The sequence below is a fragment of the Miniopterus schreibersii genome (genome assembly GCF_964146895.1).
Source record: "Miniopterus schreibersii genome assembly, chromosome: 4".
NCBI lineage: Eukaryota > Metazoa > Chordata > Mammalia > Chiroptera > Miniopteridae > Miniopterus > Miniopterus schreibersii.
This window is the reverse complement of record NC_138105.1, coordinates 28,624,516-28,648,107: the sequence shown is the minus strand read 5'-3', so window position 1 is coordinate 28,648,107 and position 23,592 is coordinate 28,624,516. Positions and strand designations below refer to the sequence as shown.

Genomic DNA, 23,592 nt, shown 5'->3' with positions numbered 1-23,592 from the left:
CTAAAACATATCACTTCCTAAGGGGAAGTAGGAGCAAGAAAAAAGTCCAGGAGGGCCATGGTGGAGACTGTACCGCCTGCATTTCTGGATTAATCCAAGCTGACCCCTGCCCTGAGCAAGACCAGCTGAAACCAGGTCCATATGTGGACCCAATAGTGGGGGTTGGGGGGACATAGGAGCCACCCATGTCTGTGAGGTGGGGTGGGGGCTAACAAGGGCCGGGGTCCCATGTCCACAGCCATCTTGCACAGAGGCTGGCCCATCCTTTCTGCCTCCAGGGTTCTTTAATCTCGCTCTGCCATTGACAATAGAAGCATGTTGATTATATAACCTGACCAAAATAGAGAAAAGCACAAAAAAGGAAAAAGCAGCCATCCATGAGCCTACCACCCACAGACAAGTCCTGTCAATATATGTTTGTTCTTCCAACATTTTTTATGCACTAATTTGTTTCTATATTTCTTAGTCTAAAACTGAGATTATAGTGGACGTATTTTTTATAGCTAATTTTTTTCACTTAATCTATCATAGGATTTTTCCACATCATTAAGAATTCTTATAGGATGTAATAGCTACATGGTATTTTATCGTATATAATTTATTTAACCAGGTTCCAATTTATAGTATTTATATTAACAATTTTTCACCCTGCAGTCAACATCCTTGGAATAAATCTAGGCTTACTTCCATGATTATCTCCTTAGGATAAACGTCTAGAAGTTGAATTGCTGGACCAAAGGGTTTGCACATGTTTAAGGCTTTTGATGTGTATTGCCAAATTGCCCTCCAGGAGGCTCTACTAATTTACATTCCCACCAACAGCGTCTGAATGCTACATGTTTCCCCAGACCCTGGCCAACTGTGGGTATTATCATACTTTTAAATCGATGCCAATATGATAAGTTAAAAAATAGATGTGTGTATCTATGTATCTTGTTTTAATTTAGGGTATATTTTTATTAGAAGTATAGGTGTCCTTTGTTTTGTTTTTTTGTTGTTTTTCAATCCTCACCTGAGGATATTTTTTCCATTGCTTTTCAGAGAGAGTGGAAGGGAGAGGGAGAGGGAAACATCAATGTGAGAGACATCAGTTGATTGCCTCCTGCATGCTCCTCGGCCGGGCCGGGGATTGAGCCTGCAACCGAGGTACGTGCCCTTGGGCAGAATCGAACCCAGGACTCTTGAGTCCGAGGGCCAACATTCCAACCACTGAGCCAAACCACCTGGGGCTGGAAGTGTAGTCTAGAGATTAAACTAGTTTTGAAGGGCCTCTAACTGCCACCTGGTGGTAGAATTCAGAATTGCAGGTGTAGCATTAAAAGGAAATTGCCAGGTTTGAGAGCTTTCAGTTGCCATTTGGTCAGGGACAGCAGACAACGTGGTATCAGCAACATAGGGGAACATTGTGAGTCCAAAATGGGACCTGCAGAGGATCACTGGGCACAGCATTCTTGCATTTTGGAGTACTAATCAGTATGATAATACCCATCTCATAACTAGGAGGCTTGCCTCTGTCCAACGCATCTGTAAGGCACGTCACGCCCTGTGCAGTGTGCAAAGATGAACCAGACAGACCCAGTCTCAGTCTTTGGGGAGCTCTGGGAGACGGGGACCAACACAGCCAGTTTGCCATGGGACAGGGAGGGAGGAACTAAGATTAGGTGGCACTGTGATTTTTCTGGAAGTTTCTTACCACAACCCCCTTTCTTCTCTCCAAACTCTGGCTTCTGCATCAGATGAAAAGATGTGTCTCTCATGCAGGACTCAATCTTGCCTACCCCTTGGCTTTTGTCTGGAAAACATTAGAATCTCACATCATCTCCTATTTACAAAATCAAAATCCTTACTTTTCCTCTTCTTTGGTATTTGACCTTTCTGGCTCTTACTGTTGAACTTTAGTGATTTTCTGGTTTATTTTATACCTTTAGAGTGCAATTTAAACATTTCTTGAAAAATATGTATTTGGTAACATCTTCCAGGGCTTAAGATTTTTCTGATTTGAACAGATGAGGAAGATGTTAGGCTGTGAGACCAGAAGTACATGGACATTGTGGAACCCAGCCCGTGCCAGCGGTGCTGTGTCCCTGGGGTCCAGGGTGAGGGTGCCATCTCATCCATTAATGACTGTGCCCGGTGCTTTTCTGGGTCTTTGGATCAGCACCGAGCAAGAGAGACAAGGCCTCTCCCTGTAGTGGGGAGGAGAGAAGTAATAAACAAGTAAACAAATAAACCAACAAGATAGCTTCAAACAATAATATGTGCCAGAAAGAAAATAAAACTGGGACATGATGAGAGTGCTGGCTGGGTGGATGAGTGGGTTTAATTTGGATTGGATAATCAGAAGGTCCTTGGGGAAGATGACATATGAGCTGAGACTTAAATGATATAAAGACCCAGTGATTTTGAGGGAAAAAGAGCTCCTGACAGAGGAAAGTGCACAGGTCATGAGTTGGGAACAAGCTTCATGTGTCCAGGGTTCAAGCAAGGCCAGAGTGGCTGGAGTGAGCGAGCAAATGACGGCAACATGGTAGAAGGAAAAGCCAAGAAGGTCTCCCGGGCTCCACCGAATAGAATCTGGAGACCACAGTGAGAGGTGGAGGCCAAAAAAACTTGGCTCTGTATTTAAAGAAACCACTTGTCCCCAAAGGCGTAGTGCCGTGCCAAGGGCTCAGAGAGTTCCCCTCCAGAGGAAACCAGAAGAAAGGAATATCCCCTCTCATCCCCCAAAGCCCTTCCATCATGTCAGGGAAGCAAGTCCCCCCACTGAGTGCTTGCTGTGTGTCCCCAAAGCTCTCACGTGCTCTCCCCCTGGGAGGCTGATGATGTCAGCCCCACTTGGCAGGTAAGGAAGCCGAGCTCAGAGGGTGTTAGGACTTGGCTGAGACACAGGCCTACGGCACCATAAAGCCCGATTAGCACCCAGGCTGCCGTGTCTCCTCCATCCCAGTAGCCACCAACAGTCAGCAGGTCTAGAGTGAATGTTCCATTTCTCCGCCTTATCATTTCTTACCTGGCCCTTGAACTCTCTCTCCGTGCACTGCTGTCCACCTCGTTATCAAATTAACACCCTTTCTCGCTTTCCAAAACCACACACCAAAAAAAGTCTAACTTAAGAAAGAATCCATTTCTCCATTCCACCTTCTCTCCTATTCCTCACTCATACACCTGTGCCACAGTCATTATTAGAAATTAGGAAGGAAAACGTCCCCCTCGTGATGAAATGTCAGGTGCTGTCCTGTGAAGGAGCAGCTGAGTGGAGCAGGGCCAAACGGGACCACAGTAGCAACGGAGGTTCCTCCCCTGCCCTTAGGTAGTCATTTCGCCTTCCTGAGCTCCTGTGTCCACCTTTGCAAAGTGTGAGGCTTGACCCGGATGAAAACATTAGGATTCAGATCTGTGCAGCATTTCAGTTTCAAAGCACATCCCATCCCTGTGCATGACGATTTGTGCCCATTTTGTGGATTGAAAAACTGAGGGTTATAGTAGCCATGACGCTTTTCCAGATCTCACAGTGGCAGAGGTGTGGGCCTGGCTTCCTCCTACAGACCCCTAGGGCCCAGACTGAGGTCTGTCCTTCTACCACACAGCCTGGAAGATGGGAGAAGATGCAGAGGATAAGCGAGGTATCTGGGAACTGAGAGCAAGAGCAGCAGCAGCACAGATCTCCTGTCTCTTAGCTGCTCCACATGTGACACTCGAGGGGATACTGGGGAAGCACACATCCCATTCAGCAAGTGCTCACAGGTCCCCACTGATTTGGGCTCTGAGCTGCTTCATTAAGTGACTTTCTGGGCCCTGCGACCGCTATTGGGATTCTGACCACAGATGAAAGCCTGTCACTCATCCATCCCACCCACTGTCCCCCAGTTGAACATGAGACCCTCCCATACAGAGAGCTTTAGGGTAGAGTGGAGAGGATTGTAATGCACGTAGACAGGGCTTCTGCCCCCGGAGGAAGAAATGCTAACTCTGCCTGGACCAGGGGAGGCCTCACAGAAGAGGGACCTTTGAGGCATGTCTTGAGGGATGAGTAGGAGTTCGGCAGGAGGACAAGGTGGAGAAACTCCATGCAGCACAAGTACAGACACCACGAACACGGCAGGGGCTGCTATGTAGTCCCATGTGCCCAGGGATGGTGACTCGGAGGGCCGGCAGAAGGAGAGGAGAGAAGGTGATGCTGAGTGGAGAGCCCCCCACCCACCCCGCAGAAGAGTCTGGAGGCCAGGGAAACCCCTCAGTGACATGGACAGATGTGTGTATTGAAAAGCCTCCCTGCTCCAGGGCAGAGGCTGTAGGAAGGGGTCCAGGTTGGAGGCAGTTGCAATAATTTGCAGCTGAAGCATGAATCAAGGTGAGGGCGCAGGACCAGCACTCCTCACCCCCGGCAGCACCAGCCCCCCAGGCGCGGCACCCAGGACCCATCTGGCTCCATGCACAGGAGTTGCGGGGAGTAGGAGCTGCACAGTGTCTTCAGAGCAGTAATGGGAGCACCGACAGCCTAGGGCCTGGGGACAGCAGAAGCTGTGAGCTGAAATGTGACCCACGAGGCAAGGCCTCAGCCTGGGACCAATTTTGAAATGAATGACTCAGTTTGACTGTTTGGAATTAATCAAGTGAACAAAGAAGAACCACAAAGCAGCACACATTCATATTTCTTGCGCTCTCGTGGTTTCAAAAACAGCTTTGATTGTAAAAATGTAATGAGCTAAATGATTCTCTGTAACATCCCAAATTCATCTGTTTTTAGAGTCTGACATCCTACATCTCATTTTAATCTGACTCCTGCAGTGCTGCTCCCCAGCTTTCCGGATCCCAGATCCCGGATCCCGGATCCTAGGGGAGCAAGAATAGGATGAAAGCAGATTTCCTGAAATGAAAGTCCCCAGATTGGAACCTGGGGAGACACAGCCAGCCCCTCAGGAAAGGGCCACCACACTGACCTTTCCTGCCCAAAGCAGGTGTTCCTTGACTCAGACCTCTTGCCTTAGGCACAGGCTGTGTCCCCAGCATCCCCTCGAGTGTCACATGAGGGGCAGCTAAGAGACAGGAGACCTGTGCTGCTGCTACTCCTGCCCTCAGTTCCCAGATACCTTGATTACCCTCTGCAGCTCTCCCCTCTTCCAGGCAGTGGCCAGGGCACCCCCAGCCCTAGGTTTCAGCATCCGAGGTGCCTGCTCCCAAGTCCAGCTCTAGGAGAGCACTTAGCAGGGCCAGCCCTGTGGGGGCAGGCAGAGAAGGTTTGTCCTGGCCTTCTGGGTGTGACTGTGACATCTTTGCAGAGTGAGGCCTTCCAGACTGGTTGCTGGCTGACCTCTTCCCACTTCCCCAGGGAACAAAGTGCCCTCCAGCACCCTCACCCCACTGCATGGAAGAGGGTGCTGACAGACCAGCACTGATCACTGAGGCAAACTCAGGTATTCCAAGTAAATAGACTTGCGAGGAAGCAGGTATTTGGGCATAAAGTTGGTCCACCCAGCTTTTCCTGAAATCAGGGACTGGATCCCTGTCTGTCCATGCAGCGGAGAGAGAATGGGCTTTGGGGCTCTGTAGACTGTGTGACCACAAGCACATCCCTAACCCTCCTAAGCAGTTGGGGGAACCCTAGCCCTGGGCACACAGGCTGGGTTCACTAACGGAGTAACAGCTCTTGCCACTGTAATAATCACTGGCCCCAGCAAGGGGAGCCCTGGAGGCTGAAGGAGTCCCTCTCCAGCCAGTGTCCCCAGTGCCCAGAGTCCTGCTGAGCTCCCAGGCCATGGCCTGAATGCAGGAGTCAGCCAGAGCCTAGAGCAGCCTTCCCCACACCAAGAACGCCCTCTGGTGCTCCCAGGTCAACACTGGAGCCAGCGGGAAACCACGGTCTTTCATAGAGGCATCCACTTGAGGTTTCATTCAACAACTGCTTATTGTGTTCTTGCTATGCATGAGGGACTTTGCTTGGCATTTGGGATACAAGCTCGGGAATTATATCTAAGGACCCTACCCCCGTGGAAGCTGTAGTTGAGTTGGAGAGAGAATCAAAATTCATGGGAAATCCCACCTCACTGTGCACCGTGGTCAAGGCCAGGCAGGTGCAGGTTGCTGCTAACTCCTATAACCCGGGCCCAGCCTACTGAGGGTCAGGGGGAAGAAGGGAGGCCTGAGCCAAGGCCAGAAAGCCGGGTAGGTGCTGACAAGTGGGGAGCTGCAGGGGGAATGTCCAGAGGGAGAGGGCACTCCCAAGACAGGCCAGGCTGATGATAGAGCAGGAGAGTGAGGGTGGGGGCCACAGGCCGGTAGCCCTGGGAACCCAGCCTCACTGAGCCAGTTGGCCACCTCCCCAGGGGCGACAAGGTGGAAGCAATTCACAGTGACACCCAACCTGGAGAGAGACAGACTTAAACAAAAACTTTGTAAACCAATCAGGCTGCCCAGGAAGCAGCTCCCAGTCACTGGAGTGTGCAAGTCCCGGCTGCACACCCACCTGTCAGGAAGGGTGTCTAGGGACAGATTGGCCCTGGTGTGTCATCTCCCATACAAGATTGGGAAGAGGTTTCCACTAACGGGGCCTCCCTTTTGAGGCTGCTCAGACCCACACTCGGTTGGACGGGATGGCATAAGCCCAGCTTGGGGAGCCTGGGGAGGGCACTCATGGACATCCTCAGAGCCAGGCCAGCAGTGGCACTGGAGCCTCAGGGACAGTCACTGTGGAAGGAGAGGTGGCGAGAAGACAGCAGTGGGTCTATAACTGAGAAACTGTACTGTGGAGTGAGGGGGAGTTGAGGAAGGCTTCTCAGAGGTGGCATGTGAGTCTCGAAGGAGTCTGTGGGAGTCAGAGGGGCCCAGAGGCTCTGCCCAAGGGTGGTGGGTGAGGGTGTACCAGAGGGGGATGGTGAAGTGGGAAGTGCTCAGGGCCCAGGCCTGAGACTCAGGTCATGTCCCAGGCCTAGCTGGCCATGCTTGGCCTCTCTAAGCTTCAATTTTCTCATCTGTGCAATGGGGATAATAATAGTACCTACCTGGCAGGGCTGTGCTCAGGATTGGCAGCATCCAGATGAAAAGGCAAAGGAGTGTGTCTTTTAGCTCCACTCTATTTCCTGGACTCTCCCCCAGGAACTGGCCCAGTGAATTACAGTCACACCCAACCTACTAGGTGCCACTCTCCAGGCCTGGCACTGTCACCTATGGGAAACCATTCCATCCACACCCCACCCACTTTCTAGAGGAGGAAACAGGCTCCAGGGAGGTTGTGTGGCTCACTGTGAGGTCTTCAGGGCAGAAATATAGCAATCAGGACATCCCTGCACCTTCAAAGTGCAGGAAATCTAGCCGTGTGGGGGCAGAGGCAGGGAGGCTGGTGGAGGCCGATCCAGGAGAGAGGCCAAGTCCTAGGCAGGGACAGGTGGGGTACTGGAGAGGGGTCACAGTTTGGAGAGATGTTTCAGGGCCAGAATTGCAGGCTCACAAGCTCATGATCGCCTTACAGATGCCAGCCAGGTGAGGAAATAGGTGAGGCTTGCCGGGTGCAGGAGAGCATGGAGAACGGTGGGGCCTGGGCTGAACTGGAGGGCACATGCCCCATCTACTGGGGGTGCCTCAGTTCAGCCCATGCAGATCAATCATTACATCTTCCAATATTTCAAGAGATGTTAGAAATCCAAAATTTACATGAAATTATTGGATCCTTAAAGGTTCCAACTAATTCATTACCAGTGGGTGACAATTAAGTTGTCTATGGAAACGAAGGAGGGCCCCCAGAGCCCAGGGGTAGCTTTCAGAGAGAACAGATGATCAAACCTGGGAGAGACCAGGAGGAAGGAGGTGAGGGCCCCAAAACTAAGGCTGGGGTAGAAGGCCTAGAGCAGGGGTGTGGCCTGGGCATGGCCAGGACATCAGGGGTCCCTGCAGAGCACTCAGCCTCAGTGCCTGCTGCCAGCTGTCCCGGTGACCCTGTGCCCTGGTGTCTGGGTAATGCCAGGTCTCAGTCACACCTTCTGAGTCGTGCTGTCCCAGGCAGGCTGCCCCCCTTTATTTATACTGTCTCCATCATGTAGTTCAAGCCACACTGGGACTGTCACCCTTCTGGTGGCTACTATTCTGTTCTGCTAGATCGCCATCCCAGCAGGCTGCCACCAAAATGGGGGCCCACCCTGTCTGCTTCTTCCAGTGTCTCCATCAGACCGGCCTGAGCTGGAGGCATGGGATCTGAGGCAGCTAAGACAGGCGCAGCCTGACTCACTGGCCCGTCTCCCATCTTCCCACACCCTCTGGGAGTCCATTACCTCCCCGCCCCACCCCACCCGGGAACAGTTTTTCCTGATACCTGACAGGGTAATTATGTAACAGGCAAATGTGTAATTTAAGCAGGTATTGGGGGATCGGTTCAAAGGCATAGCACCACCTCTTCTAGCCGTGATGTATAATGTGGACATACATGTAATTGCTTCCAGCACACTGAGCGTGCTCTCTCCCCAAAATAGAAGCCAGCTGGCTTCCCGGCCTCATGGAATCACAGAGCTGAAAAGGACCTGGAGACTTTCTAGGCCAAGGGTTACAAACCCAGATGCCCCTACAGAGCCGGCATGTCACCTCGATGGGGCAGCGGGACAGGTGTGAGGCAATAGGGAGGGGCAGAGCCTGGGGCCCTGGGGCAGTGCCCAACTAAAGGAGCTCTTGGCCCCGCAGGTATTGCGGAGCATGGGGGACCCGGAGTACATGATCTTCCAACTTTTCCAGAAAAGTCCAAACTCTGGATGTTTAGGTGAAATTTTTAAATGTTGCAACTAATTCGGTTAGTTGTTTGGTTTTGGTTGTTGTTTCTTAACTGCATGGACCAAATCAAACCGGGCTCCAGGCCCAGCCGCTCACTGTACAGATGAGAAGGAAGGCAGCACCTGAGAGAGGCCAAGGAGCAAGTGAGGGGCAGATCCCTGGGCCTTCAGCAGGCTCCTGGGACCCCACCCAGCTAAAGCCCAGCAAACCCCTCGCCTACTGTGAGCTGGGGTGCACTAGGTGACCGCAGAGCCCATCTACAAAGTGCCCCAGACCCTGGGAAGGGGTTTCCCGGGAGGAACTGGGTGTCGGGCTGTGCACCCAGGGCTCGAACTGTAGCCACGCTGGCCCTAAGAAGAGAAGGTCCTTTCTCCCCTTTCCCAAAGGCAGGATTCAAGCCTGGAAAACTGCTGCACCCAGTCTTGCTGTGGCCAGCATGTGTGCAAACAGCCTGGCCTGAGAAATCAACACCACATGGAACTAGTCCACCCCCAGGGGCTGCCCCGCCCCCTCGCATGCTGGACGGCCCTAATGAGAGAGCCTTCACACAGGAATGTGCACGTCCCCGGTGGAGACCCCAGGCCCCAACAGCCTTGTAATTTGATGAATTGTCAACATCTGGGCCATAATTACTGGGCCCTGGACTGATAATCCTGGTAAGCCCCCCTCATCCAGGGGCCCCTTCCTGGCGCATTTCGAGGCCTCCATTCCCTGACAGGAGCCATCACCATTAATTACAACCAGAAAGCAAGACAGTCACCCAGCTCCGGCTGGTCTGAGCATTTACTGCTGTCTGCGTCCAAACATGGCCAGTTTATTGATTTAGTTCAGTTCAACAGATAACTCACACTGATGGATCAGGAAGCTGGAGCCACCCTGGCCAGTGTGGCTCCCCTGCTGCAGGCGCCTCAGAGGCTTCATTTCCTGAGGGACATTGAGAAGCTGCAGCTATGGAGCCAGTATAGCCCACGTCCCAAGCTTATTTCATCAAGAAACCTCCTCTCTTTTGCCACCGTGTTAATTTTTCTCAAAGGATGGCTCTGTGGAATGCTGCTCAGGAAATATTCCAGGTGTGAGGAAGTGAGCAGACCCACAAAGGCAGAGCTTGGTGTCCCCCTGCTGGCCACTCCAGAGGGCCACATGAAGGTCACTTCCCAGCACTCCCCATCCCCCAGAGCCAATGCAGACCCCAACTCTGTGTCAGCTTGCCTGCAGGGTCTCATGTGTCAGGTTGGTCTGAGAGGAGGAGACAGAGGAGCCTGGGAGACTGACTGGGACCCGCGGAACTTGTCATTTGAGAGAAGACGGACATGACCTCAGATGAGCAAACTGAGGCTTAAGGATAGTCTGGTCCCTGAGGGAGGTAGCAGCTGAGCCAGCAACAGGAGTTGGGGGAATGAGGGCCTCTGCCTGCCTGGCCTGCTTTTCAAGTGCAGCCCAGAATCTTGTTTGCTTCTCACATCCTGAAACATTCTGGGGCTCAGCTGACCTGCTCAGGGAAAGTGGGGTTTAAAGCAGAACCAGGCTTGTAAACAGCTGTGAGGTTTGGGTGTTGAAAACCTCTGGTGAGTTCCCTGGCTTTGATCAGGCAGGGGAGGGAGCCTTCAGCCTGCGGGCACAGTGCTGTGGCATCGGACCCTTGGGAGCACCTATTCTGTGGAAGTTGCATCTCGGAGGGGATCTGACCCCAGGCAAGGCCAGCCCTGCCTTCACTCCATGGGCTGCCCAAGCACCTTTCTTTCCTGCTCCTCTTGTGAGAGGCGCAGGGAGAGGAGCAGGGGGGCAGCCAATGGTGGGTATCCCATGGTCTGGAGCAGGGGAGGGCTCCCGTGATGGAATAGGACCCCCACCACCAAAGGCATGCCTCCACGCAGGCCAGCACCCTGCTCCTCCACATTGCCCCTTTCTGCTCATAACCAGCTTGTCATCAGCTGGGACACTCAGCCTCTATAGACCCTGCCCTGCCTTGGTCCAGCCTGACCGTGCCCTCCACCCCATGTTTGCCCTTTGACGCCCTTCCGACCAGCCTCTGGCCCTTCCCCAGGGTATACCTCCTCCTCTCGGAGCACCCAGACCTAGGCTCAAGCCTCCCTCCAGCCCATAGCAGCGCCTGGTCCACACCACACTCCCACCAGAGTCGCTTTGCTAAGGCTCAGCCAGGGTGTGAGACGAGGGTCCAGCGAGGCCGAGAATGGTGCCCTCCCGGAGACCACAAGCAGGATGACAGCTCAGACAAATCTTGCAGGAAAGAAACCTATTTTGCAGGGTGTAACCCAGTGTTTCTCAAACTTAGGTGACCTTGGAATCCCCTTCCCCAGACCAGCCTATTAACACTCTGCAAAGCAGTGTTTTATGGGAAAGGCAGCATGTGGGGTAACTATGGGAAGGGCCAGCAGGTCTGTTTCACTCAGTAGACAAAGCGCCTTTCCAGCAGTCCCCACACACACAAGTCAGCAAGCAGGGAGGCCCATCTCCCTGTTAGAGATGATAAGGCCCAGGTCACCAGCTGGCACATGGGAAAGCCGGGATTTGATCATAGGTGTGTCTGAATCCAGAGCCTGCCTCCTCCAGCCGCTCCTCATACCCCTTAGAGCTCGGGCAATAGGGCTTTCCTCCGGAAGGATGGGACCAGCTCTGCAGCAAATAGGCCAGGCAGATGCCACTTCTCCCTGGGGATGCTCCCCGAAGGGGGCCCTTTTGAGCTGGGCCTTGAAGAATGAGGTGGGGGAGGCAGGACACTGTGCAGGGGAGTGGAGCACAGCTTGGGTCCAGTAAACAACGTGATGTGTGACAGTGCATGGAGCCTCAAGGGGTACCAGATGTACCAGTGAGACACTAGAGCAGCTTTTTTTAAATCCCGAGACTGGAGGGAGCCCATGGGGGTGGCAGAGTGTAGGGGGAAACTGGAATGAAGCCAAAGCTGGAATATCCCTGCTGTTCAGAAAGGGCAGTGAGGATGCTGAGGCTCAGAGAGGTCGACTGGTTCACCCATGGTCACACAGCAAGTGTCTGTCTGACGCAGCACTGTCTCTGGCAAAGGGTCAGGGTGAAAGAGGGTTCAGATAACCCTGCCTGGGGAGGGTCTGCTCTGTGAGGGAGACAGATGTACCAGGAATCCAGGAAGGAATGCAAGGCCTGTGAGGCTCTGTCCCCCAGGTCCCCCAGAATAGCCATCTGTCACCCCCTCTACCCTGTGCTGCAGGAGAAGGAGCACTGCGTGGAGAGTAGAGCTGATTTCAGCCCTTGGACAGTCCACAGACTCAGCTGCTTCATCTGTAGGATGAGGCCATGGGGCCTGCCTCCCAGGGCTGCTGTGAGGGCAGGCGCCATGAAGGGTATAGCAGGGCTCGGTCAAGTCTAAAGTGTAGAGTCTCCCTCTCTGTGGTCCCCAGGGGCAGGGGGTCTTCATTAGACTTATCAGGGGCACCTTGAACTCATAACACCATTCAGGCCCTTAGGCCAATTCTTGTCCCCATCAGCTGCCGGTGACAGCAGTGAGGCCCATTGTGCCTTCCCTTCTAGTGTGTGAGGAGGAAAGAGCCTTAGTTCTAAGCTGCACCTTAGTCTCTTTTTTAATCTATGCAGCATTATAGAGGGGCGAAGTTTGCGCCGCATTTGGACTGTTCAGAGGGACTTACCGACGCATCCAGGGTCTGGGCACAGAGTCTGTGGTGGCAGCCACGCTGGTCAAGGTGTTTGGGTACACTTGGGCAGGCGAGGTCCAGGAGGCAGTGGGATGGAGCAGGGAAGGTCTGAACAGCAGCGTTCAAGGGCAGAGGAGAGGGGCTAGAGGAGCTGGACGCCAGGCGAGTTTACTACAGGGGTTTAAGTGCAGAGAGAACACAGAACTGAAGTGCGTCCAGCTCCAGCCCTGGCCTGTTACTGGTTGTGTGGCCTTGGGCAAACAAGGTCTTCCCCTTGCTGGGCCTGTTTCCTGCTCTGTAAGATGGGGACAGGCCCAGCCGGCATGGCTCAGCAATTGAGCATCAACCTATGTATGATCCAGGAAATCGAGGTTCAATTCCCAGTCAGGGCACATGCCCAGGTTGCTGGCTGGACCCCCAGTAGGGGGCATGTAGGAGGCAGCCGATCAATGACTCTCATTATTGATGTTTCTATCTCTCTCTCCTCTCCCTTCCTCTCCCTGAAATCGATAAAGACATATATTTTTTTTAAAAAGATGGGGACAGTAGCACCTGCCTCACAAGGCTGCTGTGATGATTAAGACCAAGTGTGGGAGCCACTAAGACATCCAGGATGGGACTTGGGTCCCGTGTGTATTGTGGCAGCTAGAAGGCTGGGCCTGAGTGAGAGGTCCAGGGTAGAAACACCCAGGGGGATGTGGCCCTGAGAAGACCTAGTAGGGCCTGGGCTTGGGGAGGAGGGCCAGGGCCCATTTTAGCAGACTTCTGAAGGGAGGAGGGCTCTGGCGTATGAATCCAGGGGTCAGGACTGCCAGGAGCCCCCTGACTCTGGGAAGTGGAGAAGTCTCTTTGTGGAAGAGGCGGTAATGAGCTGAAGACGGTGCACAGAGGCAGGCGGTGTGTATAAAAGGCTCGGGGGGGTGGAGCTGCCTAGATCATTTGCTGGACCTCTTCTGGCAGGAGGAGGACAGGGGTCTGCAGAGAATAGATAGACCGGGTCCGAGACACCCCTTTCCCCATTGTGTTCCTCTGCACCCCACATGGTTAGGTGGGTGGGTGGAGGGGGCCCGGTGGGCTGCTGTGCAGTGGTCACTGGCCCTCTGCAGACACCACAAAGCCCCCAGGGTCCGTGAGATGCCCCAGCTCTCAGGACTCGCCCTTGTGTTTTTTTGTTTCCCTCAGCCTTGACTTTTGCAAAGGCCACAGCAATGCAGGGAGCTGAAAGAGCCTTCAGGATTCTTCCAGTTATGTCTTAGTTCGTTTGGGCTGCTATAACAAAGTACCACAGACTGGGTGACTTATAAACAACAGAAATTTATTTCTCACAGTTCTGGAGGCTGCAAGTCTGAGATCAGGTCCAGCAAGGTCAAAATCTGGGAAGGGACCTCTTCTGGGTTGCAGACGGTGGACTTCTCGCTGTGTCCTCATTTGGCAGCACAGAGCTCTGTGGGGGTCCCTTTTATAAGGGCACTAATCCCATTCAAAGGACTCCAACCTCATGACCTAATCACCTCCCAAACCATCACCAGGACTCCAACTTCATGACCTAATCACCTCCCAAAGGCCCCACCTCCTAACACCATCATACTGGGGCTTAGGGGACACAAACATTCAGTCCAAAACAAATTACAAGGGACAGAAACTCAGTTCAGGCTGGCTTGAGGAAAAAATATATTCGCAAAGAGAAGAGTGCCTGGTGATTTCAGCTTCAGGCCCTTCATTCGCCCTGTCTCTCTCTCCATCTCTCAGCTCTGCTTTCCTCTCTGTTCCCTCTTTCTCAAGCCACTTGGTGCCCCAGGAGCTCCAGGCTTAGCTCCATCAGGTGAAAAGAGCCCTCTTTCCCCCAAAGTGCCACCTTTCCAAGTCCCAGGCATGCCACTCATCCCTGAACCAATCACCCCGGCTGAGGGAATGCCCAAGCCCCATAGGTAGAGATGGGAGTGGTTTTTGGAGAAGAAATGGGGCTCTGTTGTCAGAGGTGGGGATTCTGGGCAGCAAACAACATCCAGATGCTCCCACCCAGAATCTGCGTGAAACATACCCAGACCACAGGCTCGGCACAGTCTTTAGTCTCTTGTCACTCAACAGTGCCTCTAGGTCATAACCCAGAGGAAATGCCTTTCCCATAAGTAACCTCTGCTCTCTCTTCTCATTTTCCAGGGGCCACTGGGTCTGGATGGAAAGCCCGTAAGTGATGACAGGGCAGTTCTAGGTGGTCCTGGGGTAGGGCTGCCACAGTGGGGTTGGGAGTGACTGTGGGGCGCCAGTAAGAAAGATCCACTGAGAACCTGGCTCAGCGCGAAGAGAAGCCATTTGGGCATCAGACTTCATTTCAAATCCAGCTCCACCACCTGCTGACTGTGCAACCTTGGGGAGGCCTCTTCACCTCCCAAGCCTGAGGCTCTCACCTATCAAAGAGGCACATTAACCCCCCCACAGGGATACTGGGGATGTGGAGAGCTGCAGTCAGCACTGTCCCTGGCAGCTAGTCAGTCCTCAAAACATACAAGCCCCCCCCAGCAGGCCCCAGGCACAGAGCATCCCCCCCCCCAGGCAATCTCCATACTTTAATAATGGGCATCAGGCTGAGGAGTCTCAACACATGAGTGAGGAGCCTATGGTCCACGGGTGTCCTCAGCAGAATGGATAAGATTCACAGGAGACAGCATAAATAAGTAATTGGGTGGAGGGATGGATGGATGGATGGATGGATGGGTGGGTGGGTGGATGGATGGATGGATGGATGGATGGATGGATGGATGGATGGATGGACAAAGGAGGTAATGAATGATTGTACGAATAGTTGAATGCATGGAAGAATAGGCGAGTTCATGGGTGTATAAGTTCTGGTTGAACAGACAAGGGAGTGAAGAAATGAATGAACTGACAAATGATTGAGTAGCTGACTCGTCATGTGTGCGTTATTAAAGGACGGAGGAAAGAACTTGGGTGGACGAGTTGCTGAATGAGTGAACATGCAAATCCATTACTGGCTGAAGGGATAATTTTTGGGGAGGGGGAAGGCCAGTTAGCAGGTCAGTCTGCCAGCCCCCACCCCAGGGACTCTGAGCCCACTGTAACCAGAGAGTGACGGCAGCCACCATGGCCTTGCGTAGAGCCGCCCCACATTCAAATACCCCAGACTCCATGAGCAGTGGGCTCCTGATCAGCATCCAGGCACAACAGGTGCTGAACAGAGAGGGCTCTGTTCTCTGGGAGGAGTGACTAGTATATGTGCCTCTGTCCAGAGAGGATGTCAGTGACCTCCCAGTCCCCTGTGTCCCTCATGCTGAGGACTGAGATGTGGGGCTTCCTTGGGGTCAGCACTGGCAGCCTCCTTAAGTGCTGACAGTCGTGTGTGTTTTTCTACTTGGCCGCCCACAGCTCTGCTCAGCCTCACAGGCCCTTCTGCCTGCTAAGCCTTAGGGAAGCCGGCAGGGGGCCAGCCTAGTCCCCCTCACTCATTCCTGTTCTTTTTCTACCTTCCTTCCCCAGGGACTTCCAGGCCCCAAGGGAGAAAAGGTAAGTGATGCTGGAGGCTGTCCAGACACACGAGGCTAAGGAAGGATGCCAGACACCTGCTTCCAGACTCCAGTTCCAGAGTGAACTTAGGCACATCACATCCCCTCCTGGAGCCTCAGTTTCCCCATCTATAAAGTGGGGCAAGTAGTGCCTACCTCCTATTATGGTTACAAGGCTTACATTTGACAATTTAAAGTGCCTGGAGGGTTAAATCTGAGTTCACCAGACACCACTGTGTAACAAAACTCGAAGCAGTCTGCCCAGTAATTAATTATGAATGGGGGGTGGTGCCAGGAAAGACTGGGGAGTTGAACAATGACTGTTGATGGCATTCTTTGTGGGGAGGACACCCCGCCAGGAAAATAGATGGCAGAGAGCTGCCCCTGGGATCCTCACAGCCCGTTGCCAGAAGGGCTTCCTGGCATTTGGTGCTAAATGTCCCAGCCACAGCCCATCTATTGCTGCATAACATAGCACCCCCAAACTAGGAGGCTTAAAACCATCAAGTAATTATCACCCCTGACTGTTCTGAGGTTCAGGGATTCCAAGAGATAACAGTGGGTGCTCCCACTCTGTTATCTCTCTGTTCCACCACGTCGAGGGCTGCCAATAGATAACAGACCTCCTGGTTCCAAGCCTGGAACCTGCCAGCTGTGTGACCTTGGGCAGATTACTTAGCCTCTCTGTGCCTTCATTTCCTCATTGGAAATGGAGAAAAAAGTAGAGCCTGCCTATGATTTTTGGTAGAATGGGTGAGACCATGACGTGAAGCTCTGAGCACAGAGCTCAATATACGTGAAGTCATAAAAGCAGTGGTGACATATCTCCCTGGTTTTTGTTCCTAGGGTGCACCAGGAGACTTTGGGCCCCGGGTAAGAACTAAGACCCCCTTACCCCCTACACTATTTGTTTGCTATTATAATAAAGCATGCTCTAATCTTAAGACAGAAGAAGGTGAATGAGCGGCCCTGCCTCCCGCACGCAGTCTATCCTGCTTCGAGGTTTCACTTAAATGGCCACTGGGTGGAAGTCCCAAGCACCTTGGTCTAGCACAGATGGGAAGTCTCTGCCAGATGTCCCCATCACATTTATCACTATGCATGGAAGGACAGTGGTGCTGGCACTGATCCCAGACCAGAGACTGACCTTCCTGAGGACAGCTGGCACCCCAGGAAGAGGGAGGGCTGTAGGGTCAAGCCCTGAGCCCAAGCTCAGCTATGCCACTTACCAGCCAAATGACCTTGAGCGAGTCACTTTCCCTTCTAAGGCTCAGTTTCTCCAACTGTGAGTGAGGGTGACCTCCCCTACTCCAAGCCGCTGTAGTGAAGATTCAATACAGTCATAAAAGTGGGCACCCAGCACCCCACATGGGAACAGTAAAGTGGGAGCTCAGCCAGACCACGTTGGCCCTCAGTGTCCCCTGAGCCCCGGGACTCAGAAATGCTTCATGCTGAAACAGGGGTTTCCTCAACAGAAGCTGAAGCAGAGTGGACACCCCAGGTGGAATGGGCCCCACAAAAGTAGGTCATGGCAGAGGGTCACTTAAGTGGCCCTCTCCATCTCTGCCACAGCCTGGCAATGGCCTGACTGCAGAGGCATCAGCTGCCCAGAGAAAGGCGGGAGAGTGGCACATTCCTAGTTGTTTTTAAGAAGGTTGAAGGGTGGAAATTGTAGCCAATGGCCTGTCACCCACAGCGAGCAGCTGCCAAGGCTGGAGGTGGGATTGGAGCTGAGGGTGAGCGAGAGGAGGGCACTGGGTATGGGGGAATGAAAGGGAAAGGGGGCTGCGTGCCGAGAGTGTGGCCTGGGGCTTTGCCGTCCCAGTCAGGCTGGGCTGGGTCCCTTTCCCAGCTCTGCAACCTCATGACTCAGGGTGGTTGTGAGCCCAGAGCAGGGAAGAGGGCTGGCCGGGCTGAGTTTCCCTAGAGACCCAGCTGCTCTGTGCTGAGCCTTTGATAGGAAGCCAGAGGCAAGGCCAAATAAAGCTGGTGAGAAGTCCCTGCAGTCAGAGAAAGGGCGCCTTTGAGTTCAGTATTGAGTTTGTTGGCTGCTGAGAAAAATCCTTCTGCTCGCTTTCTGTTGGATGTGGAAGCTGATCTTCCCAACAGTGATGTCCACCCCTCAGCAGACTAGATTCCCCCAGCCCTGGTGTTAGGGCGGAGCAGATCCCTCCGCAAACCCCACCCCTCTTCATGGGCAAACAACCCCTGTGCAATAACCTCCACCCCTGAGAGTGACTTAAACCACATGTCACCATCTCTCATGACCCCCAGGGTTGGCTGGGTCTCCCCTGTTGAAGGCAGAGCAGTGGGATCGGGAGCCCAAGGTGATGGCACCTCACATGGCTGCTATTGATGCAGCTGTGGGCTGGGAGCTGGGCTTCCTCGAGGGGCCTCCCAAGAACAACATTTTGAGAGGCAAGAAGCCGGGACTGCCAGACCTGTTAGGAGGTATAGGCAGAGTAGGCACAGCATCACTTCCCCTGAATCTGAATTCTAATGGTCACATCTGTCACAGGACTCACTCAGAGTCCAGGGGGCAGGGAGGGAGAAACAGACCCCAGCTCTTGATGGAGGGAGTGGCAAGGTCACACTACAGAGGACCTGTGGGGTGGGAAAGAGCATAGTGGCCTCTGTGGAGAACGTGGCCTGCCACTCCCGATCACAAGCCGCCTTTCTGGGGCTGGGGTAAGTGGCTTTGCCTCCAGAAATAGCCTTGTGGTTTTCTAAATCACCTTCCTGCCTTTCTGACCACACGACCTATTTGCTGTAGATGGTTTTCCCACGGCTCAATCCAGGCTTTATAAGTAGAGACCATCACTTGTACAATCGCCGCATCCTCAAGGTAGACTGGACAAGTGGCCTGTCTGGGCTGCTGGTTTGTGTGTTCCCCTCGACTCATCAGATTTCCAGGGTTAGACCTCAGCCGGCCGATCCCATGGGAGGAGGAAACAGCTGGCCAGTCTCATTTCCCAAGTAACTCAGGGGAAGAACCTAATGAACCTCTCTAGGACCTGCTTAAGTGTTTAAACCCATTTTCTGCCTAGATAAGTTGAGTCCAGGCCCATGGTTCCCAGCCTGGGCCCCTGAGCTGTGAAAAGAGCAACCAGGGACAGGGTATCTTCAGATTCTTCCTAATACAGCATAAAATGAAACAGGAATCCCCCACTAACATCGCCACCCTCAGCTTTTTTTTACTTTGGACTGGAGTTCTGTCCTTTTGGTCAGGACCTGGCATGTCAGACTGATGAGATCCACGTGGTAGACTTTGAGAGCTTCAGTTAAGGTTTTCATTTGGAAAACCAGTGAGCTAGGTCTTAGGTGCAGCTGGCTGGAGAGGTGAACTCTTTCATATTATGGGGCCCATGGATGAACAAAGTGTCTAAATGAGACCATGTGCCCCAATGCCCTTTCTTAGCCCTATAACCCTGGTTAAATGATTACCCTCTCTGACATTGGCCACTGCATCTGTAAAATAGGACAAGAGCAGTGCCTGGCCAAATAGTCACAGGATTGGGTGAGATAACCCCCAGGATGTCCTTACTTATCAACTGTGGGCACACAGCAGGGCCCACTCCACAAAAGACCTGGTTATAGAAAGGTTAGGCACTGCTGGCACTGTGAGCAGAGCGTACCCCATTCCTGTGCCCTGTGTCAGTGCTGGGCGGGCACCACTGGGGCAGCAGGAAGTGCCAGTGGCACTGTGGTCTTCCCTCCTTGCAGGCGGGGCCACGAGGTGAGGGCTCTGGCTGCCTGAGGTCTGACCCAGTACTAACATCAGCCTGAGAGTTGGGGGTTTGGTGCTGCATGAGAGAGACTGTGTGGCCCTCTGTCACCAATTTTTTTTTAAAGGTAATTGTAAATTCACATGCAATTGTAATAAATAATACCATGTACCCATCATCCAGTTTCCCCCAATGGTGACTTTTGCAGTACCATAGTACAATCTCCTACCCAGGAAATTGTTACAATCCACCAACCTTACTCGGACTTCACCCACTTTCCTCATTTGTGTGTTTAGTCTTACGCATTTTTATCACTGTTGTAGATTCATGCAACCACCACACAAAGATCCCTCATGCTATTCTTTTATAGCTATAGCCACCTCCCTCCCCGCCCACATCCCTAACCCCTGGCAACAACTAATCTATGCTCCCTCTCTATAATTTTGCCATTTCAAGAATGTTGTATCAGTGCAATCAAAACACATATAACCTTTTGAGATTCACTTTTCCCCTCAGCATAATTACCATGAGATGCATTCAAATGGCTTTGTGTCAGTACTCTGTTCCTCTTTGTTTACTGCTGAACAATGTTCCATCGTAGAGGTGTCCCAGGTGGTTTACCATTCACCATTGGAGGACATTTGGTTTGTTTCCAATTTGGGGCTTTTATGAAGGAGGCTGCTATGAACATTCATGTACAGATTTTTGTGTGAATATGAGTTTTCATTTATCTGGGACAAATGCCCAAGAGTGCATCTCTGTCACTTAATGAAGCAGGAGTGGGCCAACCAAAGTCTTTCAGGAGGCGTGCAGTCACCTTTCTGGAGGGGATTGGTTGAGCACATCTGCCTTCTCCTACACCCAGCAGGTGTCATCTCTCACCTAAACACCATAGTTGAGGAGATGGCACATTCCTTGGAGTGTAAAAGGTCCTGTTGGCCTCTTTTTTTTTTAATATATTTTTATTGTTGAAAGTATCACAAGTGTCCCATTTTTTTTTCCCCATTGGCCCTCTCCACCCCACTCCTGCCCCCTCCCCAGGCCTCACCCCATTATTGTCTGTGTTCATGGGTTATGCATATATGCATAAAGCTTCTTTGGTTAATCTCTTCCCACCCCCCACCCTCCTTCCCTCTTCCCTCTGAGATATGATCGCCTGTTGCATGCTTCAATGTCTCTGGGCCTATTTTGTTTGTCAGTTTCTTTTGTTCATTAGCTTCTTCTTAAAGACAACCTTTCAACTTTTCCTGTGGTACTGGTCTGGTGGTGATGAACTCCTTTAGCTTTTTCTTATCTGTGAAGCTTTTTATCTGACCTTCAATTCTAAATGATAGCTTTGCTGGGTAGAGTGATCTTCCTTGTAAGTTCTTGCTTTTCATCACTTTGAATACTTCTTGCCAGTCCCTTCTGACCTGCAAGGTTTCTGTTGAGAAATCAGCTGATAGTCGTATGGGTGCCCCCTTGTAGGTAACTAACTGCTTTTCTCTTGCTGCTTTTAAGATTCTCTCTTTGTCTTTAACCTTTGACGTTTTAATTATGATGCGTCTTGCTGTGGGCCTCTTTGTGTTCCTGTTGTTTGAGACCCTCTGTGTTTCCTGGACTTGTAGGTCTATTTCTTTCCCCAGGTAGGGGAAGTTTTCTGTCATTATTTTTTCAAATAGGTTTTCAATTTCTTGCTCTCTTTCTTCTCTTTCTTCATCCCCATAATGTGAATGTTGAGCCGCTTGAAGTTGTCCCAGAGACTCCTTACTCCACTTCATATTTCTGGATTCTTTTTTCTTTTACTCTTCTGGTTGGGTGTTTTTTGCTTCCTCATATTCCAAATTGCTGATTTGATTCTTAACGTCCTCTACTTTACTGATTCCCTGTAAATTATTCTTCATTTCAGTTCATGTAGCCTTTATTTCTGATTGGTACTTTATTATGTCATTGACGATCTCACTAGTTTCCTTAATAGTCTTACTAAGATCCTTGAGCATCCTTATAACTATTATTTTCAACTCTGTATCTAGTAGCTTGCTTGGCTCCATTTCATTTAGATCTTTTCCTGGAGGTTTCTTCTGTTCTTTCCTTTGTGGCATGTTTCTTTGCCTTCACATTTTGGCTGCTTCCTACTGTTTGTTTTTATATATCAGGAAGAGCTGCTCTGTCTCCTGGAATTGGTAGTGTGGCTGTGTATAGGTGTCCTGTAGGGTCCAGTGGCTCAGCCTCCCCAGTCACCTGAGCTGGGCCTTCTAGGTGCTGCCCTGTGTGGGCTATGTGCACTGTCCTGTTGTAGTTGAGCCTTGGTTGCTGTTGGCGTCACTGGGAGAAATTGACCCCCAGGACGATCAGCTGTGAGGACCAGCTGCAGCTACAGCTAGAGCTGGTATGCTGGAGACAACCCTATGGAGCAGGATTTACTTCAGTGGAGCTTTGGTGTTCACCAAGTCCGCCCCTTGAGTGTGTCACTCATGGATGCGGTAGGGTTGTAATCCAGTGTGGTTGAAGCTGACCACCAGTTGCACCGTCTCTGGGGCCTTCCAGGAGGTGCAAAGTCAGCCTCTGCCTATGCCTTGTCCAGGGCCACCCAGCATGAGCTACACAGCAAACCGTAGTTGGCTGCTACTTGTGCTGGGCCTGGAGGTGTCCAGGAGAGGCCAAGCTATGAACCAATGCAGGCTGCCACTATTGCCACTTATCGAGAGGTATGGGACACGCTGAGGCCAGCTGCTGCTTATTTGAGAGATTTTAGGAAAGTCTTAAGCATGAGGCTAGAGAGGCCACTTGCATAGAAAAGCCACTGGAAGTGGCTTGGATGAGCTGCAGGTGGGGAGGGGCGGGGCCTCCGGAAATCACCAGGGTGGAGCAAAAGGTGTGAGTCAGGTGCTGGAGGTTCAAATATGGCACCTGCCTGCCAGCTTGGTCTCGATGTGCTTCTTCAGTTCCCTGGTTGTAGGACTTCTGTTCAGCTAGGTTTCAGGAGGTTCTGAACGGTGGTTGTTCTGTATTTTAGTTGTAATTTTGATGTGGTTGTGGGATGCAGCAGGTACCTCTGTTACTTACACCACCATCTTGTTGTTTCCCTGTTGGCCTCTTATGCTGAGTTTTAGGAATCTGTCCCTTTGTGTGGCCACCAAAAAGTCGCAAAAGGTCTAATAACAAAGCCCTTTTCTCTGAGCCTATTGAGGATTGGGAAAGGGGAAAGTATTTGATTGTCCATCTAAGGGGGCCTCTCTCTAGAGACCAGAACCCCTTCCCCTCAGCCTCAGAATTATGCCAGGCCTCATCTTTTTCAGGGAGACCAAGGGCAAGATGGAGCTGCTGGGCCTCCAGGGCCCCCTGGACCCCCTGGGGCTCGTGGCCCTCCTGGCGACACTGGAAAAGATGGTCCCAGGGGAGCACCAGGCCCAGCGGTAAGAGGGCATGGAGCTGGACCACCCAGGATCTGGCCCTGTACCTACCAAAACCCCAATCCCTGTTCCCAGAACCAAGCCGAACCCCAGCTCTATCCACAGTTCAGACCCAAACCCAAGCCTAACTCCACCCCCAACCCAGACCCTAAAACCAAAACTAACTGAGTCTCTAGCCCCCAATTAGGACCTTGACCCCAAACTTATTCCCAAATTCTGATCCACATCCTAATCAGACTATCATCCAGACCCTGACTCTCACCCTTATGTACTCTGACCCTGATTTCAAATCCAACTCTCACCCCTACACTATAACTCCAAATAGTCTCATAGACCCTAACTCTGACCTTAGTTGCAATCTCAGTCCTGACCCTGACACCCATATGTAAGCTTTTCCTCTGCAGATCTTTGCCAACCCCTATTTCTTTCTTTCCCTTTCTCCCCCCTCCCCAGTACTAACTAGTTAGCCTCGGTCATCTTCCCATGATCCTCACCAAACCCCGGAGGCCAGACCTTATTTACTACCCTTTTTCTAACCCAGGGACTCCAACTTGTCCTT

The 23,592-nt window shown here is 52.0% G+C and overlaps 1 protein-coding gene across 2 annotated transcripts in view; it reads left to right on the top strand.

Moving 5' to 3' along the window:
- COL23A1 (collagen type XXIII alpha 1 chain) overlaps positions 1–23,592 on the top strand; it is a 306,121-nt gene that overhangs the window by 265,143 nt on the left and 17,386 nt on the right. Inside the window, exons 5-8 of one of the 2 annotated variants that reach the window (XM_081136444.1) lie at positions 14,556–14,582; positions 15,891–15,917; positions 16,763–16,789; positions 22,920–23,036. In XM_081136444.1, the coding sequence (XP_080992570.1) occupies positions 14,556–14,582; positions 15,891–15,917; positions 16,763–16,789; positions 22,920–23,036 (198 nt within the window). The remainder of the gene's footprint in view (positions 1–14,555; positions 14,583–15,890; positions 15,918–16,762; positions 16,790–22,919; positions 23,037–23,592) is intronic. The other variant, XM_081136445.1, reaches the window with a different exon arrangement.